General features: G+C 40.7%; 1 protein-coding gene across 2 annotated transcripts in view; it reads left to right on the plus strand.

The window, feature by feature from the left end:
• Positions 1 to 2,042: 2,042 nt before the first annotated feature.
• Positions 2,043 to 15,094, plus strand: part of ITGAV (integrin subunit alpha V) — a 104,179-nt gene continuing 91,127 nt past the window's right edge. The window contains exons 1-2 of one of the 2 annotated variants that reach the window (XM_040227768.1): positions 2,043 to 2,493; positions 13,333 to 13,463. In XM_040227768.1, the coding sequence (XP_040083702.1) occupies positions 2,309 to 2,493; positions 13,333 to 13,463 (316 nt within the window). In that variant the 5' untranslated portion in view covers positions 2,043 to 2,308. The remainder of the gene's footprint in view (positions 2,494 to 13,332; positions 13,464 to 15,094) is intronic. The other variant, XM_040227769.1, reaches the window with a different exon arrangement.

Raw genomic sequence — 15,094 nt, forward strand, 5'->3', positions numbered from 1 at the left:
TCAGGGTCTTTCAAATGAGTCAGCTGTCTGCATCTGGTGGCCAAAGTATTGGAGTTTCAGCTTCAACATCAGTTCCTCCAATGAACACCCAGGACTGATCTCCTTTAGGATGGACTGGTTGGATCTCCTTGAAGTCCACGCACCACCATCAATTCTTCGGCATTCAGCTTTCTTTATAGTCCCAACTCTCACATCCATACATGACTACTGGAAAAACCACAGCCTTGACTAGACGGAACTTTGTTGGCAAACTAATGTCTCCGCTTTTTAATATGCTGTCTTGGTTCGTGATAACTTGCCTTCCAAGGAGCAAGCGTCTTTTAATTTCATGGCTGCAATCACCATCTGCAGTGATTTTTGGAGCCCCCAAAATAAAGTCGGCCACTGTTGCCACTGTTTCCCCATCTATTTCCCATGAAGTGATGGGACCAGATGCCATGATCTTAGTTTCCTGAATGTTGAGCTTTAAGTCAACTTTTTCACTCTCCTCTTTCACTTTCATCAAAAGGCTCTTTAGTTCTTCACTTACTGCCATAAGGGTGGTGTCATCTGCATATCTGAGGTTATTGATATTTCTCCTGGCAATCTTCATTCCACCCTGTGCTTCCTCCAGCCCGGCGTTTCTCATGATGTACTCTGCATATAAATTAAATAAGCAGGGTGACAATATACAGCCCTGACATACTCCTTTTCCTATTTGGAACCAGTCTGTTGTTCCATGTCCTGTTCTAACTGTTGCTTCCTGACCTGCATACAGGTTTCTCAAGAGGCAGATCAGGTGGTCTGGTATTCCCATCTCTTGAAGAATTTTCCACAGTTTATTGTGATCCACACAGTAAAAGGCTTTGGCATATTCAATAAAGCAGAAATAGATAGGTTTTTTTTTTGAACTCTCTTGCTTTTTCCATGATCCAGTGGATGTTGGCAATTTGATCTCTGGTTCCTCTGCCTTTTCTAAAACCAGCTTGCATATCTGGAAGTTCACGGTTCACATATTGCTGAAGCCTGGCTTGGAGAATTTTGAGCATTACTTTACTAGCTTGTGAGATGAGTGCAGTTGTGCGGTAGTGTGAGCATTCTTTGGCATTGCCTTTCTTTGGGATTGGAATGCAAAGTGACCTTTTCCAGTCCTGTGGCCACTGCTGAGTTTTCCAAATTTGCTGGCATAATGAGTGCAGCACTTGCACAGCATCATCTTTTAGGATTTGAAATAGCTCAACTGGAATTCCATCACCTTCACTAGCGTTGTTCATAGTGATGCTTCCTAAGGCCCACCTGACTTCACATTCCAGGATGTCTGGCTCTAGGTGAGTGAGAGATCACACCTTCATACTTCTACACTAATAAACTAGGAATAAGATTTTGACTAATCTGACGTAATTTAAAACGATTATTGCGGTTCTTTGCCCTGCCCATCCTTTCGTGGTCGGCTGAAGATCAGTTTTAATACGACTCGCCTGGAAGAGGCTGTGCTAGCATTCTGAAAGTTTATAATTAAGTTCAGCGTTTGAGTGTGGGCTAGAATTGGGGAGAACGACCATTAATTAGAGTTTCGTCTGTGAGTGCCTGAGGGCTTTAAAGTACCAGAAACACAAGACACGGACAAAGCTTTACTCATTTTTAAATAAAAGTCGCACAAGAGTTGCCGGGGGAATCCGGCTGCCCTTGGCACTCCGTAGGGCGCGGGCGGGTTGGGACGCTCGAGCATCTCCTGCACCGACCATCGTTCACCAACCGCCCCCCCCCCCCCAACCCCCCACTCCGGTTCTGGGTTTGAGGCCCTAGTCAAGGAGCGCTGCCGGTGACCCGGGCTCTGAGGGTCTGGGGCCTCGATCCTCGAGCCCCGTTCTTGGGACAGGAGGTGATAGCCAGGGCGCACGGAAGTGTGCTCGGCTCGTCCCAGTCCGAGGCTGACTCTCCTCCCCCACTTCCTCCTGCGAGTTGGCTCAGCCTCTAGGGCGGCTCCTCCTCCTGCTCTGCCTCCTCCCACTGGCCGAGGCAGGACCCGGGTCGGGGGTGCGGCGCCCGTCCCGGCAGTCCCGAGGCCGAGGCGCGACGCTGAGCGGCCGAGCGGGAGAGAGGCGGGGGCCGCCGGCGCTGCTGTCCCCGCCCCGCGCGCCCTGCGCCCCACTTCCCGGGCGGCCGCTCCGCAGCTCGGCCCTCCTTCCTCCCCCAGCGCTGTCCGGGACTCGCGGGGAAGGGAGCCGCTGGCAAGTTTCGGCGCGCGCAGGCGGCGGGCCGCGGGCTCCGTGCGCTTCGGGCGGGGTGGCCGCGGCTCCGGGCTCGGCGCCCCGCGCGCACTTCGACGATGGCTTCTCTGCCGCGGCGGCGACTGCGCCTTCGCCCCCGCCGCCTCCTGCTCCTTCTCCCCGGAATCCTGCTGCCTCTTTGCGGCGCCTTCAATCTAGATGTGGAGAGTCCTGCGGAGTACTCTGGCCCAGAGGGAAGTTACTTCGGCTTCGCGGTGGACTTCTTCGTGCCCAGCGCGTCTTCGTAAGTGGCCACACTTGGAAGGGGAGTTGGTCCCCTCCGCCATCAAGCGCACCCACCCTGTGATTTCCCATAGGGAGCGACCTCTGCAAAAGATCCCGGCGTCTTTCTATCCGTTCCTTCTAACCTTCCCTCCCCCTCACTGGGCGAGTTAGATTCTGGGTGGATGAAATACTTGGGAGAGATGAACTCCCGCATTGCTCATCACCCAGTTCCCCCTTCTCCCTTCTTCACAGGGAGCGCTTTGAAGCAGACCTGTGCTTAAAATTAGGGGAAAGAGGGAAATCAACAAAGGCTAGTTCGGCGGAACACCGCGCAGCCTCTGCGGGCTCCGGGGCCGTGGTCAGTTTCATCTCCGAACTTCTTTCTCTCCACTACCAGTTAAAGTTAGCCTTTCCTGTAGTCGTGTTTTTTGCTTCACAGACTTACTTAAACACCCGTGTTTTTCGCTCTCCCCAAAGCCCTCCCTCATTCTTTACGCCTCTCAGTCTCATCTGTCCCTCCATTCTGTCCCTCCTCGTCTGCTCCTTTTCCAGACATTCTGATGACTAAAATGACCATTCTGTCGTAGGAGATTCATTGTGTCTTATCTCTGAGACTGTCAAACCTGTGCACATTGGAGGCTGAATTGGATGTGTCATCTGTTCTTTTTATAGTGGTCCATTATTTGGGTCATTGTTCAGAAAGAACAAGGGTGTTTGCTGAGTTTTCACTCACTACAGGTCGTTTCAGTTATGTTTCAAATTGCCAACGTTTCGCGTTGCACAGGATTTGGAACAGAGTTATTGTCATTATTGGATTAAAAGTTGTCTCTCACGTCACCAAACGCTGACATCATTCTCACCACCTACCACCTTTTTTAGCGTTAGAAATACTGATTTAATCAGTGTTCACTGGCTGTCTTTTGATGTTCAAATCTTGTTTCCAACAGGGAGAACTGTTCTTAGCTCTTATAAATCGTAGCAACATATTTTTGTTTTTTTCTGTATTTTAAAGTATTGCTTTTTGGAAAGGGGAGGGAGGATAATTTTAATGGTCAGTGCTTTTTAGAACCATTTTTTCCTATTCATACATACCTAATTTGAGGATGATTAAGTATTTTTCCTTGACTCTTAATAATATTCATCAGGATTTATTCTTTCTGGGAGTTGTTGATTATCATTCATTTTAGTGACAACCTTTGCAGCAGTAAATCTGTTGGAAGCAGTTGGTGGAAACTAGACCTCGATCTCTGTAGTGAACTCAATTTTGCTTTCTCCAGCGTCATTGCTTTTTATGAGACCTGAGCACAGATTTTCCAAAGTGATAAAAATAATCGTTAACTTCAGGAAGCATTTACTGCCTTCTCATTTGATGTAATCATATTTTCAGCCTTTTTTGTTATTTAAATTTCTTTTTGTCTCCAGATAGTTTTAAGTGTATGCCTTTATATTCCAGAGGATTTTAGTCGCTCTCAGGGTGCTCTTAATAATTCTAATAATTTTGAAAATACATGTTGTCTTTTGTCAAGAGTTACAGAAACAAGAATTAGCATTTAAATGCTTTCACGTTGATGGAGTGTTTTGCAAATGTTGCTCTTAACTCTGTGGCAACCCTCTGAGCTTAGTGGTGTAAAGATATGTGACAAAATGATAAACTTTAAGTGTTTTTACCATGGAAAATGCAGTAATGTTGACTGTTGGCATGACATATTTCCTATTTTTTGGTTGCGTGGCTGGATGTCTACTTTGTGACTAGCCATTGTAGTTGTTGAATGCACTGTGACCTCACGGGTTTACTTGATCTTCCACTTGGGCCTTTAATGGTAAGGTAAAATTGAAGTTGGTTTGGTTTCATATAACATTTTGAAACTTTCTTCACTAACTTTGTTACTAATAGACTAGTGAGCTCTAGAAATAGCCTAACCTAAAAAAATATAAAATCACTCTTTGAGATTAAAAAAACCCAAAATATATATAAACAAAGGTGTCTACTTCTGAGCATTTCAGATTTAAAAAAGACTGATGCAAACTTATGGTTCCCTGGTGGCTCAGTGGTAAAGAATCTGCTGCCAGTGCAGGAGATGGGGGTTCCATCGCTGGCTTGGAAAGATCTCCTGGAGAAGGGAATGGCAACCCACTCCAGCATTCTTGCCTGGACAATCCCATGGACAGAGGAACCTGGTGGCTACAGTCCATGGGGTTGCAAAGAGTCAGACAGGACTGAAATGACTAAACAACAACATGTGCTTAATTTTGTAGAAAGGTACTTTTAACGTTTAACAAGCATTGGAAGCCCAGATGCATGAAAATGCCATTTACAGTATCAGCAGCTGCATTTATTGTTGTCATTTGGTGTGATAATAAACATCTAAAGGGAAATAAAATTCATGTTAAAAAAAGTGCTAATTAAAAATTCCTTTCTTCTGAAGGAAGAGTGCCTGGATTAATGAGGAAGCAATGAGGTCTCCTCCTGCTGCTTCTGGTTTCTGAAGGTGTCTAAATAACTTTAGCAGCTGAAGGACTGTTTTATGGCTCATTTTTCTTGTTACAGAAAATTGTTACCAAATGATATCCATACCCTAATGAAAACTAATGAATCAGTGTTCATAATAAGCAAAAATATTAAAGTGACTTCAGTAAAATTTCTCCAGAAATGTCTTAGGTTTAAAGTGAAAAGTCAGAAAAATTGTGGTTTGAAAATTATGAAAAATATAGAAAACAAACTTATGATTACCAAAGGGGAAAGATTGTAGGGGAGATAGATAAACTAGGAGTTTGAGATTAGCAGATGCAAATTACTGTATATAAAATAAAGCAACAAGGATTTACTATATAGAACAGGGAACTACAGTCAATGTCTTGTAATAAGTTGTAATAAGCTATAATGGAAAAGAATAGATTACACACACATATATATAAAAAACTGAATCACTTTGCTGTACAGCAGAAACTAACACAACACTGTCAATTAGCTGTGATTCAGAAGGAAAGGAAAAGTAATTATGAAAAAACAAAACATTGGCACTCCCTATTTTTTTTTCTGTATGCATTAATTTATGGTGACTGTATTGCCAAACTTACATAAAGTGTAAATAGTGTACACAGGCCAAGAAGCAAAGACATGTTTTTCTTATGGAGAGTAATTGAAGGAGTTAAAAATTACACCCTAGGCTTAGTTATAATAATGGTATTTTACATTGGTTGACCTATTTTATAATTTACAAAGCACTTTTGCTGTGATTTCTCATTTTGCTCTACACCAGGGGAAGAAGGGAAGCAGATAAACTCATTCTTACAGATGAGGGAACTGAGGCCAGAAGCATTTGCAGCCTTTAGTTGTTTGAGTGGGATGATGTAGGGTAAAATGGAAAAGATGGGGACAAAAGGCAAAGCAAATGAAATTCAAATTCCATTTAATTTTTGTGTTCAAATTTTAAGAAGAAAATGAACAGTTTTCTTATTCTTAAGGTATGTTATACAGTTCTCATTTTACATATATTTTGAAATAATGCTGTAATGAGCGACACTAGATTATAAGGCTTGCTTTTCCCCCCATTAAACATGATTGGAGCCTTACAGTTACTTCTTGTCCTGTGACCCCAAAGACAAGGTTTGGGTGAGTGTGCCCTGGTCACAGACCGTCCTGCAAAATGATTCTCAGTCCTGACTTCCTGTTTGCAACACCTGGAGAGCTTTTAAAACCATACTGCTTCCCTGTCTGCATCTTCTATCTCAAAGCAGAGCTCAAACTTTATATTCAGCAGCCTGTGGATCGTTTCTCCTTGACTACACTGCCTTACCTCAGTTTGACAAAAAAGAAAAGGCACTTTTTCACTAAGTGATGCCAGTTGCACCTCTGTTTCTATTATGGAACCTTCATTCTCTCTGTCGCTCTGGAAATCATTTCATATTCCTCCCTCTCATTTTCTATTTTTCTTTATCTCTCCTACTGCACACCCCTAATATTAGTCAGTGATTAGTCACCAGGCAGAAGGTCCTAGAAGTTTTTCTTGCATCCGTCCCTGCTTTCCACTTGTACTTTGACGAGCTGTCACAAGCATGGTCTGTGGTACTCAGATGATCACCCTTTTGCTCATCATTTAGCTCTTAGACCTGCAAAACATCTTACGTGTTTCTAATAGTTTTCTCTTTCTGAGGCATCTTTTGATCCTGGTCCTCTGCTGTTTAAATTTCCTCAGCAGTGTTCTCATGACCAGAGATGAAGTCCAAACTGCTTAACCTGGATGAAGGCCCCTTTCAGTCTGTCCCAGTCTGCATCTACATTTAAAAGCTTACATCCTATTTCTCCCTTCATCTTTGTAACCATCTTCACAGTCTTTTTGGAGAAGGCAATCGCACTCCACTCCTGTACTCTTCCCTGGAAAATCCCATGGACGAAGGAGCCTGGTAGGCTGCGGTCCATTGCGTTGCTAGGAGTCGGACACGACTGAGCGACTTCACTTCACAACCAAATAACACAGGTTATTTTCATGAACTGAACGTAGTGTGACTCTGGCTATATTGGTTCTTTTTTTTATCATAAATAATATACATGCATAGATTCTGTCATTTTTATTTGGAAAGCAAGTCCTATGTTGATTTCTCCTGATGAAGGCCCAAGGTTTATAGGATAGATATTATGGAGGAAAAGAGCAAATACATAGAATTTATAGTTAATGCATCTGTTTTACATCATATAAATGTTGACTGTAACTTTTTTTTTTGAAAAAAATGAAAAATGAGACTGGAATTATAGCTCTGAAATAACATTGAGACACTATTATACACATTTCTTTCTGTATATGTATATGATCATTTTTCGAAAGTTCCTTTTGGTGAAACCTCACTGGTCAGCCAGAGTCAGCCAAAATATATTCAACATGCTTTACCATGGAGAAGTCAATGCTGAAAGCAGCCAAATAACAGTTCATTTGGAGAGTTTGAAAAGTGTTCTTGTCTTGTCATTGTTGGCTGGTTGTCTCTCTTCGGTGGTCAAGGTCTCATTCCCTGAAGCAGCTGCCCCTAAGGTACACTTTGGGTTAGAAGTGCATCCACAGGGCATCTTCCTGCTTGTCTGCTCACATCCTCCTGTCTCTCTCACATCCTCTTCCCCTCCCTCTCCCTCCCTCCTTCCCTTCCCTTTTTTAAATTTCCTTTTCCTCCCCCTCTCCTGCGCTCCCTCCTCTCTTCTCCTTCATCCTGTCCCTCCCTTTCTGCCTTCTCCTTTCCTATCTGCTGGCCCTCCCTCTTTCTTCTTCACCTGCTTCCCCCAAACACACATTCTACTCTTTGTATTTTAGAATTTCTTGGCATGATATTAATAGCCTGCTCATATATTAAACCTTAATTTTAAAGCCATTCAATGAAAATAAGTCATTGAGTGAAAATGGGGATTCTGATACTGTTTTGGGGCAAACTTTCTGGTGGGAGATGATTCTGTCAGGAAATTGCAAGCAGGTGAAACTAAGTTGCTCAAGTTCACATTTTTGCTGCTTATCAGAGAAATCTCTGTCAGTCTCAGCTAACTGTGTATCTTCCCCAGCTGTCCACCATTGTCAGGAAATGTTGCAAGCCAACTATTTTCTACCTTCTTTTTTACCTCTCTCCTGAGAGCTTGCCTTTGGGTTAATTAATGACCCTTTGAGAAAATTGAGGAAAGAAAAAGCTCTTTTAAAAAGAGATTTTAACTTTTTATTTCTTGTTTTATTAGGGAATAATTTTATTAATAGTTGTTTTTAGTTCTGATGTCATCATCTTGTATTTTTATGAAGTGGTCACATTTTCTAAGTTTGCTTTTATCTGTACACATTCAGAAAATTTTGCTTTTAAGTAATTGTGCTGAGCATTACTATTTCCATACAATGGAAGTGGAAACTGAGGCTGAGAGATTTACAGTGACTTTCTTGAATGATTTATATGGTGATTAGAACCTTTAGTCCCAAACTGCCCGTTAGACAGTGCTGCTTACATCACACTTTTTTTTTTTTTTTCTGGTCTGTCACTTCTTTTACTTTAATTAAGCTGTTGTAGACATTCGATATTCCTAGATGAACTTAAGTAAAAATGATTTAATTATTTATAAGGTGTTTTATTAACAGGCTGTTTTTTGTTACTGTGGCAGAAAGACATGACATAAACTTGTCCTCCCAGCACCTTAGCGGGCTTTTCCTCTCTGTGATATGTGTTGCTCTTATAGTCTTAATTTTCTCATATAGTATCTTTTGTCATGCTGTACTCTTTGTTCTCTACAAATGCTTAATTTTTTTCTCTCCCTTTTAGGACTTAACATTTGTCTAAGGCAGTCTTACTGTTTTTATCTCTCCATTTTTCTCTTTTGAAAGTTTCTCTAACACTCTTACAAGTAACTTAAATATCATGTTGACACTTTGCACAAAGAACTTTATTTCTCAGCTTTTTTTTCCCCTCCCATTCCTCCCGTTAACCTAGCACTTAGAAGCTGAGAATGCTCACACATTCCTTTTAAATTAGTCTACCATTTCTGTGGCATTTCACCAATGTGCAAGACTGCACATGAAGGTATGCTTAGGAAAACTTGATGAACACCCTGGTTAGCACATCTAATTACTGTCATTTCATGCCCATAATGTGCAAATGGTCTGATGAAAAGCAGCAGCCTTGTTTCTGGTCTTATCCAAGGAACTCGAGCTCTGTGCTACCAAGAGTGAGTGCAACTTCCATTCAGAACTCTCCTACAGTGCCCTTTTTTCTGTCTTTGCTGAAGCCTGTTTCCCCTACCAACTTCCCAGCCCTTAAGTATCTGAAATCCAAGATTAAGAAGTGATATGTTACAGGAAGAAATTATATAAGGATAACTTAAACAATCAGATGTTTATTGGAGGATGATTTCTGCATTCTGCAGGGGGTTGGTGATAGTGGAGGTGGCTTTTTATGTATGGCTGTGAAAACTGAGACTTATAGCTATCAAATTACTTGCCACTCAGTTGTCAATTTAAAAAGCTTTTTAAAGCGCTTATTATGTGGCAGTACAAAGATGAATGAGGGTATCCTTCATTCATGGAAGCAGTTTATTATAAGGTAGGAAGAAGTGCTTTGCCGAAAAATTATTAAAGATACTGTAGTGTGCTGTGTGAGGACAGTTCAGAAATGAGTTTGCTTGTAGGTTTCTAGATAGATTCTGAGAACCGGCTCTTCTGTCCTGATGTCCTGGAACCTGTCCTTTATCCACAACACAAAAATCTTAGCACACACCTGTGCTTATATTACCCTTACTAGGGCTCCTGCGGGAATGATCCTGTGCTTTTTTAGGTACAGATCTGAAAAGTATACTTCTCAGAAATACTTTTTTTTCCCCCTATCTTGTACTCAAGAATCATTTAATTCAGATGAGGAGGGGCAATTTTATAATTTTGTAGACAAGTTTTTGACCTGTTGAAAGGCAGATTTCATATATATATGTGTGTGTATGGATGTGTGTGTGTGTGTAATTTAACTGTTAACCAGCTTTGCTGTAGAAAAGGAGGGTAGGATGATAGCTGAGCTGCTCTCTTATTCATGGGGGTTAAAGGTTCTCTTACTCAGCTTTTTTTTTTTCCTTGCTGAATGAAAACTTAGTTGGCTATGAGGAGAAAGAGCCAGCATTGGTGTTTTACTGATGCCAAATATGACTGCATAAAACTTTATTCAGCAGGGTGTGGCTTGGTTGGGAATTTTGTCTTTTGAGTGTGGAGTTTTAAGTATCTGAAAGCAAGATTCTAGTAATTCATGCAGCCAGCTCTTGACTGGTCTAAATAGGATTTGGCAGATATCATCCAGAAGAAATTAAATTGATAAATAAAAGTTAAAATCAAAGCATTCCAGTTCTTCCACCAAATCAGTTTTATCACTTTTCCTTTGATGCCATGATTACGTTACAACCTTACAATATAAATCTTTTAGCTCAAAAAAAAAAAAAAAAAGAAATCAGAGCATTCCATATTTAACATGTAGTTTTGTTCATAATTTCACAAAAAAGTGAAAAGCAATTGTGAGTATTTTCTTTGCTGGAAGAATGTAAGTGGCTTAGTGTTTAATAAGGAAATGAAATGATAGCCGTGGTAGCATTTATCGAGGGCCTTCTGTGCTTGACTCCATCCTGCTCAGCCTCTTTTATCCTTTCCTCTTTCTCTGCCTCCTAAAGGTTGTTGCTTCCTCTCTTTGGTCCTCCTCTCTGTGCGAAACTCTGCTTTCCTGGTTGACATTCTCACCATGTTATCTCTAAGACAGAGCTCTCCTTAGAGCCACAGATCACCAATTAGGTGTCTCACAGGCTAACATGTTGGGAACTGAATTCTTGGTGTTCCTGTAAAATACTCAGTCTGCCTTTTGCTTCCCTACTCTCTGATTTTCTAGCACAGTGTATGGTTCTCCCACTCCTGTGCTCCAGAAGGAAACTGAGGTATTATTCTTTCATCTCATCTTCTCTTTCTACCTTAGTTAAGCCATGCGCTCTTCCTGTTCATTCTGCTCCAGATATTTTCCAAATCTGCTCATCCGTCTCTTTCTCCATCTAAGCTCCCAATCTCAGTTACTGTCACCTCCTCCCTCCGCTGCTGAAAGTCTCTCACTTTTCTTGTTCCATTTTTGCCCCCCTCCCTCTTTGTTTCCCCTTAAGCACCAAATTTCATTTTCTTTATTAGATTATATCTTTCTATTGCTTAAAAAAAAAAAAACATTCAGAAGCTTCACACGGACCTTAGGAGAAAATCCGAAAGTTTTGCTCTGCCTGAAGGACCCTGCGTGATTTAGCTTTGGCCAAGTGCCCTTCACTTCACGAGCACCCTAGTTTTGTTCTGTGCCATTCTCAGCTTGCTCTCCTTCAGCTGCTCCTCTTCTTTGTAAGCTCTTTCCTGCCTTGCGTCTTTGTACCTCTGCCTGGAATGTTCCCTTTCACCTCTCCATTGTTGTTGTTCAGTCACAAAGTCGCGTCTGACTCTTGGTGACCTCATGGACTGCAGCACTCCAGGCTACTTTGTCCTCCACTGTCTCCTAGAGTTGACTCACATTCCTGTCCATTGAGTCGGTCATGCTATCTAACCATCTCTTCTTACTCCGCCCCCTTCTCTTTTTGCCTTCAGTCTTTCCCAGCCTCAGGGTCTTTTCTACTGAGTTGGCTGTTCAGTAGAGCCACTCATCCGGTGGCCAAAGTATTGGAGGTTCAGCTTCAGCAGCAGTCCATCCAGTGACTATTCAGGGTTGATTTCTTTTAGGATTGACTGACTTGTTCAACCTCTGCATCCCACGCCCTTATTCCCAATACACAAGACACTCTTTGGCAACTTCCTTCTAATCATGTACACTTCAGTGTACTTAGAGGTAAATCCATTTGTGACTTTACCTACAAGAAGTCTTTTCTCCTAGTTCTGTAAAGATAACTTCCTTAGATATCCCTTTATCTGAAGAAAATCTCTCCCCTGCATCCCTTAGAGATAAATTTCCTTTATCTAAAAAGGTGTCCTCTCCCCATACCCAAATAATGTCTCTGAGCCAATTGTTGGTTTCTTTCCTAGCACTTGTAACAGCTACTAATTTTTTTTACTAGTTTCCTGATTTTCCCCGAGGGAGTGTAAGCTCCACTGAGAGCAGGAATCAAGATGGTTTTATTCACCCTGGTTTCTCTAGGGCCCAGATCTGTGCCTTAGTAGTGGAGACACTCAATCTATCTTTTTCTGAATGAATAGAAAAACAGCTAAAGAAAAGACCTCTTTTACTTAAAAATCTGATTCCTGATTATTTTTATCTTTTGCTAATTTTACCCTTTTAGGAAATTGAATAGTGGTTTTGTTCTTTGACCAGAGGTTGATTAGATTAATCCAGTGAAAAGAAAAATTTGTTAGTTGCTATAAAAAAAAAATTGAGGTATGTAGTTTGAAGACAAGATAAGTTTTCCCAGTGGAGAAATGATAATATTTAGAATTACCATACGTTAGAAATCATTTATTTTTTTTTAACATTCAGGATATAGAATGTATAAAGTAAATCGTTTAAAAAAAACCCCAAAACCCACAAATTAAAACAAAATGTCCCTGTCTTCAACCAGCATATATTTTTAACAAATTTATTGAGTTATAATTGACATGATAAACTGTACCTATATAAAGTGACAGTTTGGCTGGCATAAATTTTTAGTTGATATAACTTTGCCGACAAAGGTCCTATAGTCAAAGCTGTGGTTTTTCCAGTAGTCATGTACAGATATAAGAGCTGGACCATGAAGAAGGCTGAGCGCCAAAGAATTGATGCTTTTGAATTGTGCTGGAGAAGACTCTTGAGAGTCTCTTGGACAGCAAAGAGATCAAACCAGTCAATCCTAAAGGAAATCAACCCTGAATATTCACTGGGAGCACTGATGCTGAAGCTGAAGCTCCAGTCTTTTGGCCACCTGAGGCTGAGTCGACTCACTGGAAAAGACCCTGCTGCTGGGAAAGATTGAGGGCAGGAGGGGAAGGGGCAGTAGAGGATGAGATGGTTGGATGGCAACACCGACTCAGTGGACATGCGTTTCAGCAAGATCTGGGAGATGGTGAGGGACAGGGAGGCCTGGCATGTTGCAGTGCATGGCATCCCAGCAGAGTCTGATACGACTTACTGACTGAACAACAGCAGCGACAGCAACCCTGAAGTTGCCCTATAATGTGTTACTGGATTGGATAAACCATACTGAATAATGTATGCATGTAAAAGAGCACCGAATGAATAAGGAAGACGGATTATGCTCTCAGTGAGTCGTTTTTAAAAAATATTTGTGGATAAAATAAGGAGAATGATTGCTTTTCCTAAATCATAAGAGATGGTTTATGCTTTGTGTAACTTGAAGTCTTTTGTCTTCCCATTTGTATTTTAGCAGGATGTTTCTTCTGGTGGGAGCGCCCAAAGCAAACACTACCCAGCCTGGGATTGTGGAAGGAGGGCAAGTCCTTAAGTGTGACTGGTCTTCTCACCGCAGGTGCCAGCCAATTGAGTTTGATGCCACAGGTAAGCATTTATATGGTGGCCCCTTTTCTTAATTTCTGTTCCTTATATTTTTCCCCTATCTTTTCCCCTCTCCATTATACATATTTTAAAACATTTAATTTTTGAAAATACTTGCATTAGCTTAAATGTAACAATTTAATGACATATATAAATACTTCAGATCCCCAGAGAGTTAAAGACAAATGACTTATTATATGATTTTTTTTTTGTACAATTTTGTGGCATGTAAAAGCCTTAATATATTGTGTTTCTATTGCTTTAGATGTCTCCAACTTTAACTGATAATGTTGACCTGCAGAAGTCTGGGGAAATCTATTAAAATTTTTTGCCAACAGAGAAAGGACAAAAAGCTTTCTCTGAGGAGGTGCAAAAAATTTTATCAAAAACCAGTTGAGGAATCTTTTTTATTCAGGTAGATTTGGTTGACTTAAAAAAATTCTTTTCTAGAATTTATTGGGGAAATAATATGTTGTGATTGTGATAACATTAAAGTTTTCTCTACGGGGACAATTCCACTGTGGTGGTAAGGAGAAAAATAGGATAAGATGAGAAATAAATAATTTTAAGTTTTTCACTTATATAGGTAAAATAAAATATGCATTTTTTAATATATATATTTGTGTTGATATATTTATCTACATTTGTGAAAGCTTAGAGAATCCTTAAAGAAATAGTTTGACATTCTTCAGGTACAATAGTTTGCATGCTTTTTTTAACAGTGTTGATTTGCTGGCTTTGACAGGATATTTTAAGATAAGTCTGAAAAAAATTAATATTTTTTTCCATATTGTTATTTACTGCTCGTTCTAAAATATTCATTCTGGGAATTATACTATCAGTGAAGCAGAAATCATGATAGGGACTGTTCCCTTTGATATCATGATCAGTGCCAAAATGAATGTCATTAAGCCAGTTCTTTATAGGAATCAGGTCACGTTTGCTTTTTTCCATTTGAAACCATCTGCATTAAACCTTGTTTTTTTCCCCATATATATGGCATTTGGAAAACTCTAGGAGTATGTAAAAGGTTCAGTGTTACCACAAACAGAGAAATATATCTGAGATTCCGGGTATTATTGGTCAGGGCTTCTGTGTCTTCTAACAAAATATGCATGTTAATGAATAAAACTGTTGAACTGTTCAGGTATAGTTCTGTATTCAACACCATAGGTTTTGTGCAGTGCAAGGTAATTTATTAACTGGTCTTTATTGAAATTTGTTTATTGAAAAAATTTCGAACACTTTCAAAGAGTAGACAGTGAAAAATAGATTTGCTCACATCAGCCTGCTTAGAGGCTACCACTTTAAACAATTTCTTTTATCTTCTTAGAATTTTCTTCTTCTTACATATCTATATATCCTTTAAAAAAAAAAGCAACTCACAAAATAGGAGTCTTCTATATTACTAAGGTACCTGGGTCAACCCCCTCCGCCTCCCAGTATAATCTCATATAGACGTATATAGATTTACCTCATTCTTTGCCAGTCATGGTGATTATTCAGTTTTATGTACATACAGTCCATCCAACAGGCAGGGCGGTCCATGGGTTCACCCCGGTCAGCATCCTAGGCATTCTCGGCACACAGTAGGGTGGGGAACGGTGCAGAGGAGGCCTGGAGGGGCAGATGGA

The sequence above is a fragment of the Oryx dammah genome, unplaced genomic scaffold (genome assembly GCF_014754425.2).
Source record: "Oryx dammah isolate SB20612 unplaced genomic scaffold, SCBI_Odam_1.1 HiC_scaffold_27, whole genome shotgun sequence".
Classification (NCBI taxonomy): Eukaryota; Metazoa; Chordata; class Mammalia; order Artiodactyla; family Bovidae; genus Oryx; species Oryx dammah.